The sequence below is a fragment of the Lepisosteus oculatus genome, chromosome 29 (assembly GCF_040954835.1).
Source record: "Lepisosteus oculatus isolate fLepOcu1 chromosome 29, fLepOcu1.hap2, whole genome shotgun sequence".
NCBI classification, from domain to species: domain Eukaryota; kingdom Metazoa; phylum Chordata; class Actinopteri; order Semionotiformes; family Lepisosteidae; genus Lepisosteus; species Lepisosteus oculatus.
The window spans coordinates 2177954-2202555 of NC_090724.1; the positions used below are offsets into that span (position 1 = coordinate 2177954).

Sequence of the window (24602 nt, forward strand, 5' to 3'; positions counted from 1 at the left end):
GCTGCTAGGCAGCTATGTTAACCACTAGGCAGCCATGTGGCCCCGAAGCACTATATGTCATTTGCAATTTTGTGTTTTTGCAAGTTTCCCAGCCAGCTGATCGTTCTTCCTGTCCGGAGTGGGCCTGTGCAGCCTCTGTGGGACAGAGCCTGGGACAGACTGCTTTTGCCTGAATGGCGATGGTAGACAACCCCCCCCCACCACCACCACCCCCCAAGTCTGGGTGCCTGCACAGCTCACAGCAACACGCTGGGACTCCCAGTGACAACTAATGCTCGTGGGAAACTTAATCTGCTCCAGTTTTTTCTAAGCCTGGATCTGGCAGATCCAGAATTTACATCACTAAACCCCTAATCCAGAAATTATACAGGTTTATCAGAAAAGGATCTAAGCATTAGACTGGATTCTGTAGGGGCAGTTAAATTGCTATAGATCAGACTCTAATAAACAAGAATTGCTGGACCAGCGATGGTACCGAAACAGAGTACAACAAAAACTGGGCAATAAGTAGAAGGAATGCACTAATGCAAATGTTGAAAAGTATACAGCATGTTTCATAACCCTGTGATGTATTGTGTCCTACCCATGAAGATGGTGCTCTCTCAATTATACCACCAGAGAGATGAAACTGAACCACTGTGCTTCTCTAAAAAAATTGCAAAAAAGAAAAAGGACAATTTAAGACCTTGCTTCTAAACTGAAGCACAGCAGAGGTCTAAGTAGTTTGCTCCAGACATCTCATCTCTTCAAGGATACTTTTAAGGTATTTTTTCTACTCCAAACACATCTCTTCAATCTCTGTCCCTATGCACTAATTATTTTTCTTAGAAGAAAGAATTATGAACAATCTTCAGACAATTCACTGTTCACGGAATTATGAGAAAGTGCACTATTAGATGTGCAGAGGTAAGTTACAGCAAAGTGGACTGGACTGCAGGGTCAGTCAGCATGTCTGCTGCAGGGCTGTCCAGTCCTGGTCCTGCAGGGTCAGTCAGCGTGTCTGCTGCAGGGCTGTCCAGTCCTGGTCCTGCAGGGTCAGTCAACCTGTCTGCTGCAGGGCTGTCCAGTCCTGGTCTTGCAGGGTCAGTCAACCTGTCTGCTGCAGGGCTGTCCAGTCCTGGAGGACCTGTGTGTCTGCTTATTTCCAAGGTTTTTTTTTGAAGCAGCACCTTAATGGTTGAGTGGGGCTGAGAAACTAAGCCAGTAATTTATCCATTTTGTAATCACTTCTTCCAATTCAGAGTCGCAGGGGATCCGTAGACTATCCTGGCAAGCTGAGATTGGGCTTTTAAACTTTTAAAACAACGTGGCTTTTGTGGCATTTGCACTCGGTAACCGAGACTGAAATGCAGTGAGTCGGTGAGGCTGCCGGGGGCAGAGTTTTTTTTATTTTCTCTTGAAGGCAGGGGGCTCAGCGGTTGTCCCGGCGGGAGGTTTTCGGTGTCTTGTTTGGCTGCAAGTGTACGAGCCAAATAAGCACCCTGTTAGCAAAACAAACTATAGATCCCGCAGCGGGGAAGAGACGAGGTGTAGGAGGGGGTTCCACAAAGAACAAGCAAGCCTGTTATTTAATCTTCCAGGGCTGGGAGATTAGCCGGACCTCATTGTTTCACTTGTTTTAAGGCGCAATGAAATGACTCGCTCATTGACGGGGGAATCCCTCGCGCAAATCTCTCAAGTTCAATAGTTTCAAAAACTTGAGCCCCCGCCTCCCTTATCCTCCCTAATCCAGGCTAATACCTTTCTTTCTATTGGCTAATGACCGGGGGATGCTGGAGTTAATGCTTCTTAAATAGCCGAGGGTGAGAATGCGTAAGAATCCACTTTAATTCAAGTCTGTCCTGAGGAGAGGGGAGGTGGTCGCCGAGGCCAGACTCGCAGGATTATAAACTCCGGGCGCTTTCAGTGCTGTGTGTTTAAAACCTCTTCTTGAGTCGCAGGAAATTCGCAATTTCCACAAGCAAGGTGAGACCGTTTAACCTTGGTGCGGAACTCCAGGAAAATGGTTTTGTGTTCAGTTTTTAAAAAAAAACTGTTTTCGGATCGAGATTCTCGAGAGAATACATTCATGTTTAATAGAATTTCAACCGTTTCGCATTGCTAAACGTTACTCTGTTTTAATGGTAAGAACTACTGTGGGGAAAATCTGGATTTTGTGAATTCACGTGTTTGGAATAAGACTGTCCTCCCCGTTTTAGCGTTTTTGTCATCTTAGAAATCTTACAGCACCGGTAAGTCTTCATTTGCATACAGGAACATCGGAAGTGTCATTTTTTAATTAAATCACCACCAAATGAGCCTATTGCTGACTGAGTTTAACTGTAAATACAAGTCATCTCGTGGTAAAAGCTGAACAATATCGGAATTATCCCCGCGATAAGTGGCAATTGTCTGTATAAAAAAGTATAGGGGTTGTTTAGCTGTAGTTTTTAAACATAACTACATTGTTTCTCTGGTATAAGAATTAAAGGTAGGTAAATGAGACTTTAGCGTCTCGGTCTTGCGCATTTTGAAGATGTTTTAAACGCTGTTCTGTGTTCTGCGCGTCAGCTGAGGTGTGGACCTTCAGCTTCCCCGTTTTGTTATTGTGTAGTATCTTAAAGCAAAGTTGTGACGATCTCGCAGCTGAGCCGCATGGGAGCAGAACTAGGGGAGCTCTGCTGTAGCTTGAAACGAGTCGGGCAGGCTGAGGAGCTGGAGGGATCAGGTGTGCGCGGCTCTGCCCGGCTGTGTACCACACCTGCGTGGGAGACCGGCAGACGACACCTGGAGTAGACCGTCTCGTTGCACGCAGAAATCTTGCAAATAAACCATTTTTTTTCTTTTTGACGCAAGCCTACCGTGCAAATCACTACCTGAACTCGAGAGCGTGATTACTGTGCTCTCAATAAGTATTAGACTGACGTTTTTAACTTTATCATGACTATAACCTAGAAACTGCGTGTTTTATACAATGCATTTATTTGGATTTTTTGTATCATTTCTCTTTTTAGCTTGTCCTGAATTTAGCGGTATCGCTATTACATATATATAGTTAAATCGTTTAATATTGCAACGTTACTTTATAACGCAGCTTCATAATATGTAAAATATAAAGGCTCTAACGTAGGTCCATGTGCGTACTTCAGATTTCTATATCTAGATGTATGTGAATTAAGCCTCCCTGTTTATTTTCTTTCAGCAAATTGTAGCGTTCGCTGTCTTCGCCATGAACTCTCTTCACTACTGCGGCGGGACGTACCCCCTGCAGAGCCTGAACTCCTTGGCTGTCATATACGATCTCCACCAGCAGGTGGCAGAGCAGTACCGAATGAGCCACGCTCGCGGCCCGTCCGCGGCTGTCCACGCCTATTCCGTGGCTGAGAGGCTAGCGGGTAGGTCAGCCTTCCGTTATATGTGCTTGCGGGACATGTATTGCTTTTCTTTCCGAATGCCAGGTTACTTCTGAGGTTAGTTTTCGTGTTCTCTCTCAAATCTAAGTCTTTGTACTTCTACTGTTGCTTCTTGGGCAGACAATTTAAATTCTGTGCATCTCTAGCTTCCCTAGAGCTAGGAAATGAAATATGTATGGCTGTGAAGTTTTTTTTTTTTTTGGGCTTGGCAACTTAGTCAATGAAACCAACCCCAAAAAACGTCGCAGAGCTGCTTTAACTGCGGTTGCTGTTCGTGTGGCCCCTGCCGTCGCAGAGCTGCTTTAACTGCGGTCCCTGCTCGTGTGGCCCCTGCTTTAACTGCGGTCCCTGCTCGTGTGGCCCCTGCTTTAACTGCGGTCCCTGCTCGTGTGGCCCCTGCTTTAACTGCGGTCCCTGCTCGTGTGGCCCCTGCTTTAACTGCGGTCCCTGCTCGTGTGGCCCCTGCGGTCGCAGAGCTGCTTTAACTGCGGTCCCTGCTCGTGTGGCCCCTGCTTTAACTGCGGTCCCTGCTCGTGGGGCCCCTGCTTTAACTGCGGTCCCTGCTCGTGTGGCCCCTGCCGTCGCAGAGCTGCTGCTGGAGTCCCGCTACGGCAGCGCGCAGAAGCCCAGGAGGAGCCGCACGGCCTTCACCGGCCCGCAGCTGCAGGCGCTGGAGGGGGCCTTCCGGCAGACCCACTACCCGGATGTGGGCATGAGGGAGCGGCTGGCGCTGTGCACCAACCTGCCCGAGGCGCGCGTGCAGGTGAGCTCCCTCCGGCCTTGTCCCGTTTCTAACCCTCATCCGGATTCTGCCCCCCGTGAACCCTTGGTTGGCGCACCGCTGGGCTTTTAGTGCCCTGCTGGGGGGCAGGATTAGATCTCCATTGCTGGGGGGGGGTTGTGAGGGTTGTTGCAGACTCTCGGGATGGATTTACAGGGAGATCCAGGAAAGGGGGTGTTGGGATGAGAGGGAGTCCGTCTTCTAGAGCCGCTGTCAAGGAGCTAATTCTGGGTTTCCTCCCCGGACCTCGTTTTGTTTTGCGCGGGTGTGCCGTAGGATCCGGTGTCCGCAACACTGGACTTCACAGAGACCTCCCGAGCAGAATTTAATGGTATAATATGGGGAGACAACCGCGCTCGTTCTGAATTGACTGACATGTCTATTGCTGCGGTGGGGGTGGTAGAAATATTGCACAGGACTGAGAGAAATGCGGAGCAGTAGCTGGTGGCAAAACATGAACCAGGTGTGTGTTGTGTTTTTTGTGTGGTTGCAGGTCTGGTTCAAGAACAGACGAGCCAAGTTTCGCAAGGGCCAGCGCCCTGCCCCGGCCGTGGAGAAGGTGGGGCAGGAGCCGGCCACGCAGCCCGAGACGGGGGGCCACGCCAGGACCGATGGAGGGACCCCTGGAACTCCCTGGGGGGCCTCCTCTCCCGGAGAGCTCTGTGCGGCCCACCCCACCCCCAGCGCCGGAGATCACCTGCCCCTCCTGGCTGCCGGCTTGCCTTTCAGACCCACCTTCTGGCCGGCCCCCCAGCAGCCCTGCCCTGTTCCTGGCATCGGCCTGCATGGCGAGGGCGCCAGCCTGGGCTCGGAGATTGCCAGACCCTGTGTGGCACTGCCGTTCCGCCGTGTAGACCTCAAGGCGTTGCATAGCAACAGTGCCAAGCTGTAGGCCTCCTGGGTAATCCGAGACTTCCCTACCAGCCTGTAAATAATGGAGCGGCTGTGCAGAGCTAACCCCTGGGATCTGGCCGCGTGTGCCCTGGGGCCGGTCCCCCTGCGTGGGAGTTTGAGCCCCTCGATCTGCACGACGGCCTGCAGCGCCTGCAGGGAGCTGCACAGGGGGGACGCGTGCTGCTGTGGGGGTGCTAGGATTCTGCTGGGTTGCCCTCCACTCCAGCTCTTGGAAGAAATCCAGCTCGTTCTTTTAAGCGTCCAACTTAAAAGCAAGAGAAGGCAAATGTTTGTAATCATCTTGTTGTGAAAGCCTGCTGTGGAATGAAGTGCCAGTTTGTTCATTCGTCCTTTTATCTGAAGAGCTGCTGCACTCCTGGGCTGGTCTAGGGGAACAGAAGGCGCTCCCTTCTCTCCTCGGTCAGAAACTGGGAACGGGAGATGTCAGCTGAGGCCTACCGTTGCATGTGAAGCTTTCAATCGCCCTGTCCAATGTATACCACCATGCCTTCCAGTAAAAATAGGGTTATGAACCCAGTCTGCCAGTAGCCACCTGTAGCTTCGGTGAGACTTTGCACCCCCAGCGGATCAGCCCCACCCCGGCTTGAGTGCCCTGCGTGAACCTGTGTCACTGTGACTAGTGTCCTTCTCCTGTTAGCCTTAACAGTCCTCTCCTCTGTGGTTTGAACAGTCATGTGAATTCGGTGCTGATGTGAAGGAATAATCGGTTGACTCTGATTATAGGTAGCTTTGTCTGTTTCTGTTTTCCCTTACTGGTTAGTGGTAGTCCTGCAGTACAATAAGTGTACCAGGCCTTTGTCGATATGGCCTATGTACCCAAGTTCTTATCTACAATGAGACCTACAGCCTGTATTCTGTTCCTATGCCTTACCCATAGCTAGCATATCTGATTTGTCTGCTTCTTACTGACTTTATTCTCTGCATGAGCTATGAACTTATTCCTTATGTATGGGTTAAACTGATCAAGTTCCCCAAGCACCATCACCGTTGGTGTGTCACCTACTGCTCTCCTCTTGGAGTTAAGCGAGGATCCAATGGACATGCATTGCACATCGAGCAGCTACTGTCATTTTCTCTTTTTAGGGCTGTTCTTCTTTGGCTACCTGGAACCCCATGTTGGTTGTTCTAAATCTGATCTACCAAACATTCTCTAAGGAAGACAGTTTGAGTAAGGACCATTATTTTTTGTTTTGTAGTGAGTGACAGTAAAATAATGACTTTATGGGTTTTATGCTTGTTCTTGTGCATAAGGCACTGAATAGCCTAGCTCCACCTTGCTTTTCCTTGCAGTTGAAGCCTGGGCTCCACACCGTGGACGATAGAGCCTTCTTGTGTGCATAAAAGCTTCTATGGAACTTGCCTCCCCAATTCATTACAACTGTCACGTACCAGTTTGTTAAATCTTTCATGACATGGGGCTGCACGCTGGTGGAGGTGAGTCCCCATTACGTGTAAAGCACTTTGAGTGGAGTGTCCAGAAAAGCGCTGAGTTAATTTCACTTGGGTTTCAAAGTCCATTTGCTCTACTTTCTCCATGGTCTTTGGAGCGGGCGTGAATAGTGAATAGTGCTTTCAAAATGCTTGTAAAACCATTTTATGAGCATATAATTCATATCAACATCATTTAAGGCAGGAACATGCATTGGAACAGCTGTGACCAGTTGAATCTGCCACCTGAACACCTTGTTCTGATAAAATGACAAACCTTATTTGTGTTAATCTATGAAGTGCAGTATTCGAGCTGATGGAAGAAGAACTTGAAGGTATAGCAAAAGTAAAACAATTGTACTGCATTCTCATAGGGGAATCTCCACGCTAGTTACTAGATCCAGTAATATCCGTTCAGTTAAACATTGGATACTTTGAACTACCACTGATTATGCACCAGAATGCATTAAATGTAGTACAATACAGTCTACTGTTATATCTATGTACAGTATGTCACTGACCACTTGAACTACAGCTGGGGGTGGCAGGCCCTGTACACTGTGGTCTTGTTTTCTGGAGTCACATGGTCAAAGAATGGGCTGCGTGCTCTTGGTGCCAGTTTAGGTGCAGCTGCTGCCCTGTGTTTTTACCATTGAATCTTTTTCACAGTTTTAAAGACAACAAGGCATAGCCCAAAATGGAAGAATGGGGATGGGGTTGTACAGGCAGGGGGGGGAAATGTTTTTCGCCAACGCAATTACAGAAATCGTGTGCTGAAACCGGCCGGTAAAACCCCAGCAAAGTCTTGTAAGACGGGGTGGAATTGCGGTTAAATGTAAGGATATGTTCGTGGTAAATAAGTCTGGAACATGAAGGGAGGAAGGTGCCGCAGGAGGTAGGGAGGGGTGCCTCCCTGGGGAGAGGGGTGGATCCGGGGATAGATGGCGGCGCAGAAGCTGTCCTCCTATGGAATTCGAGAAATGCCGAAAGGTCCCCCTGGAGTGCTGCCAGGAGGGCTGTCCTGGTCTATTAATGCGTGGGACAGAAGGACACAGGCGCCACACAAACTGGGGGTGTGCCAATCCCTGGGGGAGGGCAAAAGGGGGGCGGGGGGTGCGTTCGGCAGCGGTTCCCGCAGGACACGTAGGCGCAGGCGGTGAACAGGAGCAAACCGAAGAGCCCCGCTTTGGCCACCAGGTACCTCGCCAAAGTGTAGGCCGGGAGCCAGCTCGGACCTGGAAGGGGGAGGCAAGCAGGGCGCAGGAGTCAGAACGTGGGCCGTGAGCCGTGAGCCGTGTGGCGCTCAGGACAGCCGGCAGACCCCAGCTGGGACCATCTTCAGCCCGAGGTGTGAGAGCGGGGGATTCTGAATTGCGTGCAGAGATTAAAAGGAATTGCTTTAAAGTTGCACAAGTTTAAGTGTTTTTATTAATCCTCCCGTGGCTGGTGAGCGGTTTCCGCCTTCTGGGGTGCGAGGCTGCAGATGCGGTGGAATAAGGGACAGGGACTCACCTGTGACTGTGACCCTCACGGCCTGGCTCTGCCGGAAGGGGGTGTGGGTGGGGAGGGAGGCGCAGCAGTGATAGTCCCCCGCCTGGCTTGCTGTAAGGGGGACCCAGGCGAACCCCAAATCTGCACCTTGGGTGTGGTTGGCTGCGTCCCAGTGCTGGCACGCCCCCCGGCTCCAGAAGAGCGTCAGGTTGTGGAAGCTGTGGTGAAAGGAAGCTGTGCAGTTGATGGTGACTGCCTGTCCCTCCTGCACTTCGACTAAGTCTTGGGACACGTTGACCTGGAAGCCTGAGAGGCAGGAAAGAAAAAGAAACTGCTCCTCATTCCATTCCCTTCGAAATTCATACTATGTACCTCACTGTGCTTTTTGTTCATTTCCCTCATTGGATTTAGTTTTCCTGTATTCTGAATTGATCAAATAAATAATAGTTTGGAGCTTGGCAGCATGTTGGCGCTGCTGGCTCACCGCTCTGGGTTCAATTGCAAAGCAGGTAGGGCTGCTGCTGCTACCCCAGCATTGCTATAAAAATGCAGTAGAAATAAAAGTTTTTACTGGTTTCCCCACAGTGACATCTCTGAAACTGTCCGCTGACGGGCCGGTGGGGACACTGGCAGATCGCACCAGAGGGGCGGCCGTGTTCGGAGCTGCCTCTTGCGTGTGTGGCTGCTGCGGTCTCGGGGCGAGGGGCTTGCTGCTTACGCGTCACGGTGAGGATCACGGGGTTGCTCCTTATTTCGGGGTGCACCGACTGGCAGTAGTACACCCCGCTGTGGCCGAGCGCGGCCCTGTCCACGCGCAGGACAAAGGTGTAGTTCTGCTCCCCGGTGGTTTCATTCAGCTGAATCTGGCACTGGCGCCCGGCGTCCTTGCACCACTGCAGCGGCTGGGGGGGCTCGATGCAGGAGACGTGGCAGCTCAGGTTGAAGGCCTGCCCCTCGCCAATCAGCCGCTCCTCTCGATTCCTCTTGATGGTGGGGCTGCAGCACTCTGGGGGGGGGATTGCAGGAGCAAAAGTGAAGATTAAGTTTCTGCCCTTCTGTTTGAAAAAAAAAAGGAAATATCTAATCATGCTCTTTGTCTTCGCCCTGGCCGCTATGGAAAGCATTGTTCACGTCAGCCCATTTCCCCCTTTAATCAGCCTGCTGCTGCTCGGGTGGGGCCTTGAGGCAGGTTTCTCCTGTTGTTCAGTCACCCGTGTGTCCTGTTTGAGAACCATCCCCTCCACTGTCGAAGTGCTTTGTGCAATTCAGGGTCATGGGGGGGCTGGACCCTGTCCTGGCAAGTAATGGGCGCACGGCAGGGTCCACCCTGAGCAGGACACCAGACACACATGCTCACGCCAGGGCCAAGTTTCCCAGAAGCCCATTAGCCCCCCAGCATGTCTCTGGACTGTGGGAGGAAACCCATGTGACCACAGGGAGAGCATACAGACTCCACACAAACAGCACCCTACAGTATGTCTGGAATTGAATCCCCAGCCCCAGCAGTGCAAGGCAGAACTGCTAGGAACGTTACCCATCGTTGATATTAAAAACCTTTATGAATAAAACTGTCTCTTAGTGTGTGATTGTGGCTCAGCTGGGTTCTTCACCTGGAAACTGCACTGACCGGACGAACAGTAGACCACAGCCAGCTGTCTAACCTCTGCATAGACACGGGTGACGCTGACTGCTTCTCTCCAGGTTCCCAGCTGAATCAGAGCTCCAGAGCCAACCAGAGAGCAGACCCGGCTCCCACTGCTGACTCCCAACACGCCAGGACCCCAGCCAGCGACAGCTGTTGCATGGATACCCCAGATGTTTCCATTAAAGCTGCACTTGATGCGGCCAAATGCCAAGAGCTGAGGCCTAGAATAGTGTTTAGTCTGTACAAGACACGTGATACCCATGAGTGGAAGGATTTTAACATTCGAGCTGTTGAAGATCCCCAAAAGATGAAAACTAGCTCATGAAATTTCGTTCACTAGACATGAAAGGCTGACTTGTGAACAGCAGTCCTCCAGAGCTACACAGTTCCCTTCCCCAGAGCACTCACCCCTGATGTCCACGGACAGTGCTGAAAACCACAGGACCCACAGCACAGTGATTCTCCGGGCTGCCATCGTAGCGACGGGTTCGGACCTTCTCTGAACACGCAGTGCACAGCAGCCCTCTCAGCCTGTGATGTTAAAGGAAGAGGAGGCTCTGACACCCGGAAATTTGCAGCATGTGACTAAAGCCCTTAACCTGTCTGTGGCCAGGGGGTGTAGCTTCAGCCTGCTGATGACAATAAGCTAGGAGATTGAAGAGGTGATTGTTGGTCACTTTGTGTTCTATCACAGAACGCTGGTTTTAATTAGAAGTCCGTATCCACTTCTTTGTTATAGCGTCAGATGAAGAAACAGAAAGTGTTGCCAGTCCCGTGTTACACATCATCAAGGAGGTGGGCTGATCCTTAAAGATTTCAGAGTTATGTTTTCAAGACTAGACTTGTACCCTCTTTCAGCTTTTAATAATAATAATAATAATAATAATAATAATAATAATAATAATTGCTTACACTTATATAGCGCTTTTCTGGACACTCCACTCAAAGCACTTTACAGGTAATGGGGATCCCCTCCACCACCACCAGTGTGAAGCCCCACCTGGATGATGCGACGGCAGCCATAGTGCACCAGAGCGCTCACCACACATCAGCTCTCAGTGGGGAGGAGATAATAATAAAAATAATTAACAATTATTTCAATAATTAATAATGCAATAATTTAATAATTAAATTAAAAATAATTAGAAGAACAAGACTTCAAATGGGCTACAATGACTTCAAACAAAAGGCTACTCAGCAGGTTAATCATACATTATTATATTTCAGTGAACTAAAACAGACCGTAGTAAGTTTACTGTATGAAATAATTCTCTTGGAAATAAGGTTAAGCATGTTTCATTTATGTGCCATTGCTGGAGGTGAATGTTTTATTCCTTTAAAAATAAATGACAAAAAGTTTAATTTTAGTTGTTGCTCAATACAGAACAAAATGATTAATAGAATGTCTTTCAAAGCTCTGTTGGACAATTTCCAAATATTCCAATCTATACTAATGCTAAAAATGTTGTTTTTTTCCCCCACACCATTATTGTCTGTAGGTTCATTGGGATTGTTGGTGGACCAGTAGGGGGTGCACTTTCCTCTCGGCCAGAAGTTTACAATTCCAATTCTTAATGTGGATGTACTTGGTTCCTTCTTTTGGGATGTGTTATGCAAAGAACTATTATTTAAAAACTTTGGAGGGTGACGCTGTGGCTCAGTGGGTAGCAATCCTCCCTTGAAGCGCTGGATCCTGGTTTCAGTTCCAGACCTGGGGTGCTATCTGTGTGGAGTTTGTGTTGTTGCTGGTGTTGGGAGTTTGGAATTTTTTTATAGAAGGGTGACGCCAAAAACGGACAGGTGTTGACCTCCCCTGTCTTATGTCACTGTATTTTCTCAGGGCTGGGGTCTTCAGCTAGTGGTTCCAGGATTCCTGGTGGTCCATAGAAGAAAAGAAAAGATAATATTTTCTCCCTGGTACTGAACAGGACAGAAATATGTCACACCAGCAGTCTCGCACCCTGGTATCGGATACGCTGACTTGCAGCTGTGCTTTCTAAGCCATGGTAGTAGTAATATTTATTTATTACAACAACGCAGTCTCCAGTTTGATTTTGTGGTTCAAGATTGGGGCTCAGCTAAATAAAACACTGGGACACTCTGTACTCTCTCTACTTTTCTACCACAGCACTTCACTTGGCTTAATTCTCTGGCACTCTGGAGGGAAAAAAAACACGCACACAAGAGCTCTGAAACTTATTCCTCAACCTATTGTGCGCAGAGATTCTACTTCAGGACAACGCTGACATCCTTTCTTTACGTGCGCAACTTGCGGTGTCGTGCGCCCTCAGTGGTATTCCCCAAGCTGCGTTACGCTAGCTGCGCTAGGCAGCTCCCATGGAACCCCTCACGTTGCTAGCTGCGCACAACTTTTTCCCTTCCACGGCCGCTCGGGTTTCTATGACTGTCTATTCCTGAACTCGGATACGCTCCTTTCGTAGCGTACGAGCTGTGATGGTGGCGAGTGGGAACGCAGAGTGCTTGGTCGCTGGCTGGGGGAGGCTTAAAGAGACAACAGCAGGGAGAGAACGAAAAGCAGAAGAGATGAAATTGAGAAAATATCACTAGATGCAAGCAGAATGGGGATTGTTACTCAATAAAAACCCACCCTGGACAGGTAAAAGTTTCGCTTTTGGTCTCCCAACGAGGCGTTTCGGTGGCGTGTTTTCCGTAAAAGGTGTTGGTTGTGAAAGAAATTGAAAGGGATTTCGGTTGTAGGATTAAGGAGTTGCCCTGTTGATGTGTTGATAGGGGGAAAACAAACAGACTTCGATCCGAAATACATTTTATCTTGTTTGCCGAGAGTATAGTGCTCACCGGGGGCTTGGGTTTAGGCGATGAAGACCCCGGCACGATACGGAAAAGCCGAATTATCTCAATAAATATTTGATGGTCTATTTCCAGCTCAAACTTGTTTAATTCGCCAGTCGTTGTAGGCCACACGAACTAAAAATATAACAGCCGGGGGGTAAATCTTGCATGCAACGTACCTATCTTTAAAGTTGTAGAGGATATAAACAAAAAAAGTTTAAAGGCTGTTTTATTTTTTTTCTGCTTCCTGTGGTTGGATTGGAAGCGAAACGCCTTGTCGGTACGGATCCTAGTTGGGGTTTCTCTCTCTGTGTGTGTGTGTGTTTTGTTTCTAGGCCCAGTCCGTGGAGGATTAATAATAATAATTTAAAAAAAAGACTTAAAATCAAATCGCCTCTCGCACCCGACTTTATTTTTATTTTCTTTATTTTTTCCGCTGTCGTTGAGGGAGACCAAGGCGAAATGTTTCAACACGCCACCGCCTGCGTTTCCCTGTTGGTTTGGCGGCGGATTAACGACGAAATCGAGCAAACTGTTCGTCACGAAGCGGCATCCCGGGGGACAAAATTGTCTTTTTGATTTTTAGTAGCCGGTTTGTACCGACACGAACGTGTCTGGGTGTCATTTTATGGCTCTGGGGGGGAGGAGGTGGGGGCGACGGCGTCTTTCCTGAACCTGAAAAGGTCGGTGCGGTTTCTCTGTAGGCCGTGCTATCGCGTCGTGTTTTTTTTTTGTGTGAGTATTTGAAGAGAAAAAAAAAAAGTTGTGTGAAGCCGGAGTACACACGGGGAAATTAAAATCGGGTGAGCTTCCAAAATGTTCCGTTTCCCCTTGAGGGCGGAAAACTTTTTTTTTCCCTTTCTCGCTTTCTTTCCGCTTCGTCGTGCGCTTTCTTCTCCGATTAACGCAACCGGGTGTCTGTCGGACGGACGGACGGACGGAAAGGATGACGATTAAACCAGAGAATAATCTCCTTTTTACTTGACGGGATCTTCGATATCGAGATAGGTTACTGCACAACCCCTCGTCTTGCTATTTCGTACAAAGGGTGGTTGTGAACAGAGAAGATACAGGTGTCATGGAGGTTTTGTTGGTGACTTGCCTAGCCTGACTGCATTTAGCAGAATATATTGATACGACCTTAGAAGTTTTCTCCCTCAAGTTTCGACTCTCAGTTTACTAGCATTTTAACGACCCCCCGGACCCGCAAGTACTGTAGTTCATTTCTTAAATTGCAGTTATATTTTGGGCACAATACCGACCTGCGGTCACTACTCAGTCTCTTAAGGCAAGAACACGAATATAGCGAAACCCCAAATAATCTGTGACAGCTATGAAATCAAGGAGAGACATGGTATCGTGTAGATACTGGAAAGCAACAGTTTCTTTCCTACGAGTTTGTGTTCTTAGTGTTTTTCTAAGATACTCCCAGACGATTGTCTGTCTCTCCCATCATTAACATCAGGGTTTTCATGCACACGTGTGGTGCTTATCAGCAGAGACATACACACATCGATTACGTTTTCTTATGGAAAATCTTCTGAAAAACACAAATCGTGATAATATATTTTAGAGTGGAGTATCAGAACATGTCTGAGGCTTTGATAAGATACTGATAGGCTATAACATTGTAGTAGAAGTAATAGTAAAAATGTGGTTATTAATTACAAGACGAAGGGGCTGTTTCTGGAAGGTGTTTCATAGAGGAGTGAATACATTTTCTGGTTTGATGTTGTGGTGTAGTTATTACTAGTTAAGTTGTTGACTTGACCTTACTGTTCTTAACGGGGGTCCTTTTGTTGTGAAGTACGAAGACACTTGCGTTCGGTGTTTTCTGAAAATTCCTCAAACCTCTCCTAATCCGTTAGTATGTGTGCAATTATTTAACAATTTAGAAAAGGGTTTTGTTTTTCGTGCATTTGAATTCAGGGTATTTGTAATGATGAAAGTTAACACCGTCATCATTAACAGATTTCCAGATTCCCGCTCTCATTGGTTTGGATTGGTATGTAATGTTTTCCTGAACACTGACAGGGATTTTGGGAAAGGTTAAAACACATCCATTATGCCTCTATTCACAGGTGGCACATCTATACCCAAAGGATGTGTGGTAGTGGGGAACAAGCTCCCAGTTGTGTTGTTGAAGCCGATACCCTGGCTTACCTCAGGAATGGGCTAGATGTGATCCTGGTATCACTTGGCTATTAATTGATTTATTGAACTACCAGGGGAAGGGTGAATGGCCTCCTCTCATTTGTAAGTTTTCTTATGTTCTTTCAGAAACTTCTCCACGGTGCTCACAGTTGACGTAACACCATACAAACCGCAACAATGTTCACATTGACAGGTTCTTGGGGTGGCACGGTTGTAGGTCTCTTCCACTTCAGCAGCTGCTGTTGTCCCTGAAATATCAGTAAACTACTGTTGTTAAATTGACCCTCCTTCCCAGCTTCATTTTAAATGTGGCGTTAATGAACAGCCGTGTTCGTCAAGACTCGTGCACATCTTGGAGGACAACACAGCCCCTCTGTCAAATATCAGACGTAATGTGATCTGTGTATTGTGATGCACAGCCATTCCTTGCCAGCCTCTGGTCTCTGTCTTGTTTAATCGAACAAAGCTGGGGTTTTGCAAAAAAAAGTCAAAATTCCTTTATGGTCTGTGTGGAACTGCAGTACATACTGGTGGTGTAGCATTGCTTGACTACTTGTCCACATGAGCATTAAACTAACTTGAAAACGCTTTATCAGATTTGGTGGCAGTGCTGTAATCCTTTTTTAAATGTTCTGCGTGAGTGTGAATAAAGCCACATGCAGTCATATAGGGTAGTTAGATCCACACTATTATGCATCTCGCATATATAAAATGCTCTACGGTCTACGCTGGGATCAGGAATGTGCAAATTGTATTCAGTGCCATTTAAAAAAAAAAGGAAAACGCAGTACACACACTGTGATCACAGTTATAATCGAGAAGCGGCTAAAGTCTGCAGCTTTTAAATGACTTCCGAGACCCAGCGACTGAACACAGACCAGGGTTAAAGTGAAGAGTTCGCCATCGTCCGATTTGCAAATGGAAACTAGGCTCTAATCTGTAGGTCATTAACACGCTGCGGTCATAAATACTTTTTAATCATCTTTTCTTGGAATTAATCGCGCAGTGGAGATTGGCGGAAAGATAGGATGCAGTAGATCAAGCAGCTGCGTATAAGTTGAGGTGGGGGAACTGAAACTGAACACCAGAGCTGGAGGTGTGTAACTAACTTGTGGAGGCATCTCAGACTGTGACCGCAGCTGCCAAGTTATTACTGCTGACGTTTCACAAGTCAGAAATCCAAGCTGTCTCGCTCCCCCACCAGCCCCCCATCCGTCGGACCTCCTGCCAGAGTGTCTTATTTCCTGCAGCGACGCGGAGCAATTCGCAAGACGCTGGCAGCCAGGGTCGCTTTTCGGTTTCTAGAGTGGCTTTTGCGACGCCGAGCTGATTAGGGTGAGCCGATGGCGTCTACCCATGGCTGCGTGCCCCGTGCCGGCGTGCAAGGGGAGAATGAGGAATTGTAGGCAGGCCCCTCCGATCCACTCGCCTTTCAGCCTTCCAGCTGCTCATCGTAGGCATCTCCGCCCCCAACCTTCAAGCCCCTCCAGTTGGAGGAGAAGTGCATCCCACTTGTAAGATCCTGGCAGGCCGTGGGGGGCAATGTGTTGCTGAGAGTTCACTCTGGAGGATCCCACCCTTCCATCTGCTCGCCGTCGGCGAGTGACATGATCCAGGCTCAAACCTGAGATCACCGAGCTCGGCCTCTGCTCCCGCCTGCGCCTTTCTCCAGTTGAGCCACGTGGGTGGCGTTTTCCCATCGGGTGCCACAGCGGGATCCGTCAGAGTCGCCCTGTCCTCTGCTCTTCAGGGACATCAGATGGGGAACAACTAGCGTCCCATTAAAAGGGCAGGTTGATGCAATCTTAAAATGTTTGCAGCAGCTACAAATGCCTAAGTGGCATGTTTACAGGAAAAGCTGCTTGAATCACTTCCAGGTTGAATGTGATCTCAGTGTAGACGATGTCAGGTTCTTTTCTGCTGTTTCATTCAGGCATTTTTCCCTAATACTTTTAATCTAAGGCCCATGTTGCAGTATTCTAAAGAAATGTAAACAAACGGGTTCTGTACTTCTGTTCCCCATTCAGATGGCTCCAGCTATTGCATTGTTGAGTGTGGTACTCCCATTGTTTATTTTGTCATGTTTAGAGTCTCCATTTGTTTTTTATTATATCCTTATCCAATTGGGAGTCACCCAGTGAGTCTTCCCATCTTGGATCATAGTGAATGTCCCCTGTACCTGGGCAGGGATACCAAGGAAGCTTGGAGAGGCCCACGCAACCATCGAGCCCATTCATCTTCTGGCATATTTTCGGCTCTGCAGCAATTTACAGATTCGGCACCAGCAGGAGGTGGGGCAGGTCCCTTGTGATGTCACTGCAAGCCTGCAGGGGTCCCTGTTTCTTTGGGAGCTGGGAGAACGGTGGGTGACTAACACCCCAATGTCTGCTCCTGGGGGGACAGAGCCAACTGTGTGTCAGTGCCTGGGAGAAATCCCATATTATCCAGACAGCGGTGTCCTGCATTACTGGTACACAACTGTATTTGTTGACCTCAAATTTGTGACAAAAAAATAATGCAAATAAGGGATCATTTTGCATCTGGATATAGGAATGAAGCGAGAACACGACCGTGCTATTTTTAATGGTAGGAGTTGGAGCCAGTAGGACCAGCTAAGTCTGTTTTATTCTGTGTATCCTAGCTGCAGTCCCAGTCATTAACTTGGTTCGTTGCGGTCTCTCATCGATTTAAGTGACATGTGGAGAGGCAAGTCCTCAAAGCAGTGTTGTGGATCTCTGCTACTTCTCAGTCAGCTGGGTTTCGGTGCCTGTTGGAAACAGATGGCTCTCTCTCCGTGATTCAGTGTTGTAGAAACATAGTCAGCAACAGGCAGGGGCTGCAGGCTCTTCAAAATCTTCAGTGCACAGACCCCTTCCTTCGACAACACAGTGCTGGGCACAGTGTTGGATGTGCCTGCTGGCAGTACTTCTTTACAGATGTGTAGGCATATGTTGCACTAGTACACAAACCTGTGCATTGATTTATGCACACAGATCCGAAGTCTGATATCTCCCCCCTCTTTTCTAGCTAGAGGGGGGCTGAAACCTTTGGCTCCAGATGCAATTCTCTGGTGCACTGTTGAGGAGGTATTTCGCAGGCCTGGTAACAGGATCTCCTTTGTTCTACAGCCACACCCATGACCGGGGCACTGCTTGACTTCAGACCAGCAACCTTCAGTGTTGTAGCACAGCTCTTCCTCTCCAGTTGTAGGTGTTTGCTGGGTGACCCTAGCCGTTCCTAAATGAAAGACTTACGCGCAGGAAGGATTTGAAAAAGAGTCTACTTCATAAATATTTCTGCTTCAGTACCTGATTTTCTAAAAGGTAACCCCTAGCATGGTTAGCTGTTCATTGTGCAGGAACTAGGGTGCAGTGGCACGTGAAATATGATTGTGCATTGTATTGTTAAAATATTTAACAGTTTTGCCTGTAGTCACTACTAACTCACTGTTTTTTTGAAAACTGCCAAGATACGGCACCGGCTTTGTGTCTGTGTCTGAATTCTAACAATACAGATTTTGTTTTGTTATCTGTATCTTTAACAGTAACACCAATAATAAGGATACACTCTTAAAAGTATTAAGGTGGTAGGACGAATAGTTATTCAGCAGTTAGCTTTGTAAGTGGACTAAATTTCTCTTTTTCCCCTATTCTTTATATATGCCTGTTTTTCATAATAATGTCCAAATTTAATTCTTTCACCGTCTTCCTTAGAAATGTCTCCTCTGGTTCTATAACATAAGCACCATCCCTGGTATTTTTTAAAATAACATTCCCTGTTTTAGCAAATGTTTTAAATCTAAATGAACAAATCTGTGCGACTACATTTCTTCAATAAAGATGCTCTCGGTTTGGGACACTGTAACTATTCTGTACCCCCCTGTGAGCTGATCCAGGAACCACGAAGACCACCGTGAGCTACAGTCTCACGATCCCTTCACTTATATATACACGTAGTTATCTCTTTACGGTTATAGTGTGTTTCAGAGTCAGGTGTTCTGCATGGGGGTGGGGGGCACAGCTCTATAAAGCCGGTTATGTTTGGTCTTGCAGCACAGCAGTAAGCAGAGGGTCCTGTGTTTAATTCTGCTAGAGGAGAGCAGTGCTTGGATTTGGGCAACATCTCCATTCTCTTGTGTGTCGTAGGATGAGTGGCTAAGGAGCCCTCCCAGTGACAAAGCAGGACTGTAATATCTGAAAGGAAACTGGAGCTTCTGAAACAGCTGGAAGCGCATCAGCTACAAGGAGCGTTTCCTTAGGTAGAGAACTCTTATCCTACTTGTATATGTAAATATTTAAATCATTTAACAGCACCTAAAGGAAGTTACGTTAGGCATAAGTTTGGGCAGCACAGGTGTAGCACGTAATGTTGAACACAAGCGCAAATTCTTGGATACTCCGAGTTTGTTTATTCTATCATCGCAAAGGGTTTGCAATTTTGCTAATACAACTGATTTTATATCTGATCACACTAGAGCTAGAATCCACTTTGCTGCCCACTGTCTGCGGTAGATTGTCAGCATTAAAGTGAAGGCCGCTGTGGTTTACTTAACAATTCTGAAAATTTGTTAATTCCTGCAGTCCCCATATGGAGGTAACCTTACCGATCGCACTGATATTGAAGTCAAAGCTTCCATAAACACCTAAGGAGGAGTGCCAGTCACCCTGCAAGCCTGTGTGCTTTTGCCAATAAAAAAACAAATATTACATCACAGGGTGTATTTATAGAAAGGCTCCACAATGGCCCAGTGAATTGACTGGCTCTTTCTGAAGTGTTGTGATTCTAATGTAAGCACCACAGTTGTGGGGAAAGAAATTCAAGTCACTGGCAACGAAGAGTGCTAATTCATTTCTGCAGCCTACTGTTAATCCTGTAAATTCGCTGAGTCATCATACAGCTTTGGGTTGTTTTTGTTACAACAAGCCCTCCTTAGCTAAAGCCAGCAGCCCACTTTAAAGTAGTGGAGATTAATGAGAGGTCGGATGAATGCAGTGTCTTTGTCGGCCTTCGGTAAGATAACCCTCCTCTCCCATCTCTTAATGGATTTACACCCTAAGGACTTCTCCGCTGTGTAACTTTCTAATAATATCCTCCTGATTGCCTGATGTGGCGTTCGGTTACAGCAGAAGTTAGTGTGGCAGAAAGGTGCATGTGGCCATGCTGTTGAAATAATCTTTCCTCTTCAATACAAATCTGGTAACTGCTGCAGGTGTAGTATTTGCTGTGTAAATAACTCTGATTAGTTCTTTATTGGGCGCACTTATTCAAAGCAACTTGGGATCAGGACTTGATGTCTGCTGAGGAAGTCTGTGCGAAAAGCAAGGCTTGAACTGCAAACTTCTGGTTTCCCTAACCGCTGGCCTACCCAGCCCTCTGCAGGTATTTGAGAATTTAAAGCTGTTTCTGATCAAGTATTCAGGGTTTTTATTTCCTTTAAATAAAATTACTTGGAAGTTTAATGAAGCTCCGGAGCTTGAAATGAACTCTGGGTGTCACAAGAGGCATAGACCTTAGCTTAGACAGTTTCCCTATTACAGATCAGCCTGTCTCCTGTGTCTTTTAGCGGCTCAGTAGCTTTGTTACGAAAGGCGCATGGGGACAGATTTCAGTAGGCATCGATTAGACTTAGCGGAGCTCTGGGTGACAGAATTGTAGCTGCAGGTATAACTTATGTTAATTGCCCACTTCCAGAAGAAAAACAAGTCTTCCAGCCCTGGGGATGAACCTGAACAATAATTTTGGTCTATAATAAGCGCTGTTGTTTGTGGCAGAACAGATGGTCATGCTCCTTTGGACTGCGTCTTTTGAACATGTTGCAGGGGAACACAGCTCCATGTAGTCAGTGCAGACAAGTTCACTTTCTGCAAGTCTAAGGGGGAGATTAATGGTTTCTTTCCTTCAGAAAGTGTTTTTTTGTTATGTCTTCAGCACGAATTACTTTCTTATGATGAAACTCACTGATAGAATGTCATTCTTCTGGTCATGCTGGAACAGTACTATAACGCACCGGTATGTTTGCCGTCGGCGACTGTCCTGAATGTTCAGTTGAAAATGAGATCCTTATCAGAAAAATAATTTGCTCTCACCTGACATGTAACATTGCGATTTGTGTGTGTCATCTTCGTGTGATCCCTCTTCATGACGTAAACTTTGTAAAGGTGAAATCTGGCAATAATAACAGTGGGGCAGAAGAAGGGGAAGATGGATAACTTTAGCAGTTACTTTAAGCCCTTTTCCAGGCTCAGGTCCTGTAACGTTGGTCAAGCCCTCTGTTTCCCTTCCAGTGTGAGCAGTGCATCTCTTTGCATTGTGATGGCTTTTGCCTTCTAAGTGTTTTTAAGACTTGATCTTTGGAGGTCTGAGTAAACTTAAGAAAAGGTTACAGGTAAAAGGAGGCCCGTCTGGAACATTTAGTGTCTAGCATGGCTGGGTAGAGTTCCATACTCCCATTACACTTTTGTGTACAAAATGTGCCTCTTGTTCTTAGGTGCAAATACATTTTCTTGTAGTTTCTGCTTGCTCCCTGGTTTGTGTTTCACTATTGATTCAGCAGAAGTCCAGTGGCTTGACTTTGTCTGTGCCTTTGAAGTTTCTTTTAGCCTGTGAGTGTAGGATATTTCTCTCAGCCCAGAAGTGTATTTAAATGCACTTCTTTGGACTAATGCTTCCTGAAAGAGTATTGAGGGCTCTTCCCTGCATAATGTAAAGCGTTCAGCCATATTGATTGCTTGATTGAATTTTCTGCATTGCCAGGGCTCAAAATAGATGCTCGGGACTTTGTGCTGATAGCATTTCTTCTTGATGCTTCACTAGGTCTGGCTTAGAACTTGAGGTTTTAGACCTAGACCTAGGTATTAGTAGTTTTTAAAAACAGAAGGGAAGGGCTTGTAGTTTCCAGTGTTGGTGCTTCACTCTCATGAATATTTTAAACTTACATTACTTGTTACACTTACATAACTTTTTCATGGGTAAAGAACACTGACATTTTCATTATTTCTTTTCAATCGAACAGCCACTAAACTTGTGCCAGTCAAACATACAGAAGTCTATTATATGGAATACACTGTAGTAGGTAATATATATATATAGACTGTAGACTAACAGTTAATGTCATTGCCTTCTTTGGAAACACTTGTCTGTGAAAACCTAAAAGAAGTATGTGGAAATTCTTCTAGTTTTATACTGGCCAGGCAGCTGTGGCTTCTGGATGCTATGTTGGTGTGACTGAGGTCTCTCATCAGTGTTATCGTAATTGACTCTCCAAAGTTGAATAACACACCCATTATTCATAAAGGTGCTCAGAAGACATAATGCACACTGACAAGCCTGGGAACATTTGGGAAGATAAGGCGAGCAGGTTGCGCCCGCAGTGATTCTTCATATTGTCAGTCTCTGGGTAGATGGAATAGATTGAGTATTGCTTGAGACTTGTAGCCTTGGCTTGCCTTGTCAGTTTCGCTTAAGACCAAGTGGCAGGCAGCAGAGCTTTCTAAACACTTAAAACATTTATAAAGAAAGCGGAGCGATCGCCTTCCTACCGAGTCCCTGCTTAAGTAACTCCTTAAAAAGGCTTGCTGGCATTTCTTGCTTTTGTGGGTTTCACTGAAGCGCGTTGCTTTTGTAAAGGTAAGTGAAGCATTTGGAAAACGCCACACGCCTGCAGTCTCCCCACCTTCCATCTGAAAAGCTAAGCAGAATTGAATAGATCTGTTGACCCTTGGATCACTTTCGTTTTCCAGAATTTCAGGGCTTTAGGCATTTGAGTGGAAGTAGTTTGTGGATTAGGTGTTTTTAAATTGGTCTTAAATTTCTTCTTCAGGAATGAAACCTTTGTAACCTATTTTTAATTTTTTTGGTGTTAATCTATTGGAATCAAATCTGCGTAACTGTTCTTAATCCACCGAATAACAAATGCTTCCATTTGGCCCAGCGTCCAGGTGGGCAGTTCAGTAGCTAAGTGAATCCTAAGTGAATCATTTGTTTCTTAAAGGTGTCCAAAGTTTTGGTTTGAACAGCCTGACCGGGAAGCCTGTTCCAAACACTCAGTACTCTGTGTAAAAAATGTTTCCTATTCTCTTTCCTAAATGAATTCTCCCTTAATTTTCCAACCATGGCTCTGTGTCCTTGATTCGCTGCTGAGCGTGAAACAGTTCCCTGGGTTGAACCTGTCTGCGCCCTCAGGATTTTGAATCCTTGGATCTCAATTCCTCTCTTTCTCTTCTGTGTCGGACTAGAGGGATTTAGCTCCTTCCACCTCTCCTATTATGACTGCTGCTGAGTGAATGATAAGACAGCAGTTTCCTCATCACATTAGTCAAGCCATCTTGAATGTTCTGAAGGTTGTGCGAATATTTGGCTTATTTAATGCTTTGTGACAAACTGAACTTATTGGAGCCACAGTGTTTTCACTGTCGCTGTTTGTATTTTGCCGTTTTGGTGGCTGGCAGCCTGTGCCGTGGTAGTTAGCACTGCTGCGGGCCCTGTGTAGTTGTAGTTCTGAGCTGCAGTGCCTTGTGCGTCTGGGATGTGCAGACTCTCTGGTCTGTTAGTGTTAGTGGTGTTAGTGTAGCTTGGCTCCAGTTCCTCTGGTTTCCTCCTGTACCTCCTGAACAGCTACAGTCAAGATCACCGGTTCGGTTTTTGCACCGTTTGATACACCTTTGAAAAATGTGTGGAGGTTGCTGTGCGCTAATCTGATGGTACTGGTTATTTTTTAAATTAAAAATCTGGTCCGGGTGCCTTGTAAATGTTTGTGTGTTCCTTTTTTTTTTTTCTTTGAATCATCGCTCAAGTTTCCACACCGAAGCTTCTGAGCTCGACTGTGGCGGATGGCATTAATTTAGCAAGTACTGTAAATTACATCAGAATCCTTTGTCCGACGGGATTAAGAACAGCAGCTTGCCCTTAGCCGACGTTTGTGATCGTTTTCTAGGCCTTACTGTTTTTTTTTTAATGTTTCTTCTAGTTTTCCAACGGAGGGAATCCCAGCGCTGGATTGCCGCTTGCTGCTCGCTTGTGCGTACTGCATCTCGGAACATGAGGAATGTTTGCACCGCCAAAGATTGACCAGGAGGAGGCGACCATGGGCGCAGGTGGGAGCTGCCAGGCGGTGCTGTGGTTCCAGTAGCTGGGTGTTGGCCTTGTGGGAGATGGTGCTCTGAGGATCTGGGGCGAAGCAAGGAGAACCGGTCTGACCCCCCCACCCCTGTGCGCCTGCCGCCACCTGCTTTTTTCCTGCCGTTCCGTGTGCTCTCCCCCCCCTCTGTTTCGGCAGCTCTGTGATTTGTATGGCAGCGGTGTAACCGTGGAGAGGCCGGGGTATCACAAGCTTATGGATTTTGACAAGAGAGGGAAGGGGGAGGCTGAGGAAGGGAAAAGGATGTCCAAGGCGGCCGGAGGAGGGAGGACTGTCCACGGGGGCCGCAGCTCAGGGACCAACTCTGGGGTGCTCATGGTCGGCCCCAACTTCCGCGTGGGCAAAAAGATCGGCTGCGGGAACTTTGGAGAGCTGCGCCTGGGGAAGAACCTGTACACCAACGAGTACGTGGCGATCAAACTGGTAAGGCCCTCCCGCAAGAGCGCCCCCTGGTTGTGCGCGCGGATTACGGTCGTCGACGCACGTGAACGGGCCCTAACCGAGCTGGGCTTGTGGTCGCTGGGTTAGGCCACCCGTTGACGTTGCAGGAAAATCTCCCTTCTTACTGGGGGAAAATGTTTATGTTTTTCCTCTTGTTCAGAAGACATGATCCCAAACGTATGGCCACAGAGTGTATTATTCATCGCAGACGCCTGGGTCTGCGCTTTAAAGTTTTGGTTTTCTTCAGCCTTTGATCGTCTGCGCTGAAGCAGTGAGTAACTAGAAGTGCACAGTAGCAGTGGTGTGACTTCCACGGGCCTATGACGGGCCACAGAGGACGAGGAGTTCGCCTGGGCTCGGTGCGGGTCAGGGGAACCTGCCTGCTCTTCTGCGTACCGCCTGCGCAGT

General features: G+C 47.2%; 3 protein-coding genes across 6 annotated transcripts in view; 2 read left to right on the forward strand and 1 right to left on the reverse strand.

Annotated features, from left to right (window-relative positions):
- The first annotated feature begins 700 nt into the window (after positions 1-700).
- Positions 701-7004, forward strand: dmbx2 (diencephalon/mesencephalon homeobox 2). Its single transcript, XM_015365291.2, has 4 exons — positions 701-763; positions 3182-3374; positions 3980-4155; positions 4667-7004. The coding sequence occupies exons 2-4, from the start codon at positions 3209-3211 to the stop codon at positions 5063-5065; spliced, it is 741 nt and encodes a 246-aa protein (XP_015220777.2). The 5' UTR covers positions 701-763; positions 3182-3208; the 3' UTR covers positions 5066-7004.
- A 292-nt stretch (positions 7005-7296) lies between these two features.
- Positions 7297-10173, reverse strand: LOC107079627 (cell surface glycoprotein MUC18-like). The gene is made up of 4 exons (XM_015365290.2): positions 10061-10173; positions 8726-9013; positions 8029-8313; positions 7297-7751 (listed from the first exon to the last, which is right to left on the reverse strand). Exons 1-4 carry the CDS (start codon positions 10125-10127, stop codon positions 7546-7548), a joined length of 846 nt encoding a protein of 281 aa, XP_015220776.2. The 5' UTR covers positions 10128-10173; the 3' UTR covers positions 7297-7545.
- A 1930-nt stretch (positions 10174-12103) lies between these two features.
- The window catches only part of csnk1g2b (casein kinase 1, gamma 2b), a 35009-nt gene continuing 22510 nt past the window's right edge, over positions 12104-24602 (forward strand). The window contains exons 1-2 of one of the 4 annotated variants that reach the window (XM_015365713.2): positions 12104-12269; positions 23583-24176. In XM_015365713.2, coding sequence (XP_015221199.1) covers positions 23949-24176 — 228 coding nt within the window. In that variant the 5' untranslated portion in view covers positions 12104-12269; positions 23583-23948. Of the gene's footprint in view, positions 12270-13187; positions 13267-18852; positions 18876-23582; positions 24177-24602 lie in introns of those variants that run through there. The other 3 variants (XM_006639786.3, XM_015365714.2, XM_069185920.1) reach the window with 3 other exon arrangements.

Excerpts from the sequence above, each read along its gene's own strand:
- dmbx2 (XM_015365291.2), top strand. The coding sequence starts at position 3,209 with ATGAACTCTCTTCACTACTGCGGCGGGACGTACCCCCTGCAGAGCCTG. Across the intron at positions 3,375-3,979 it reads CGTGGCTGAGAGGCTAGCGG|AGCTGCTGCTGGAGTCCCGC; the intron begins GTAGGTCAGCCT and ends CTGCCGTCGCAG. Across the intron at positions 4,156-4,666 it reads TGCCCGAGGCGCGCGTGCAG|GTCTGGTTCAAGAACAGACG; the intron begins GTGAGCTCCCTC and ends GTGTGGTTGCAG.
- LOC107079627 (XM_015365290.2), bottom strand. The coding sequence starts at position 10,127 with ATGGCAGCCCGGAGAATCACTGTGCTGTGGGTCCTGTGGTTTTCAGCA. Across the intron at positions 9,014-10,060 it reads ACTGTCCGTGGACATCAGGG|AGTGCTGCAGCCCCACCATC; the intron begins GTGAGTGCTCTG and ends TCCCCCCCCCAG. Across the intron at positions 8,314-8,725 it reads CGTGATCCTCACCGTGACGC|GCTTCCAGGTCAACGTGTCC; the intron begins GTAAGCAGCAAG and ends CCTGCCTCTCAG.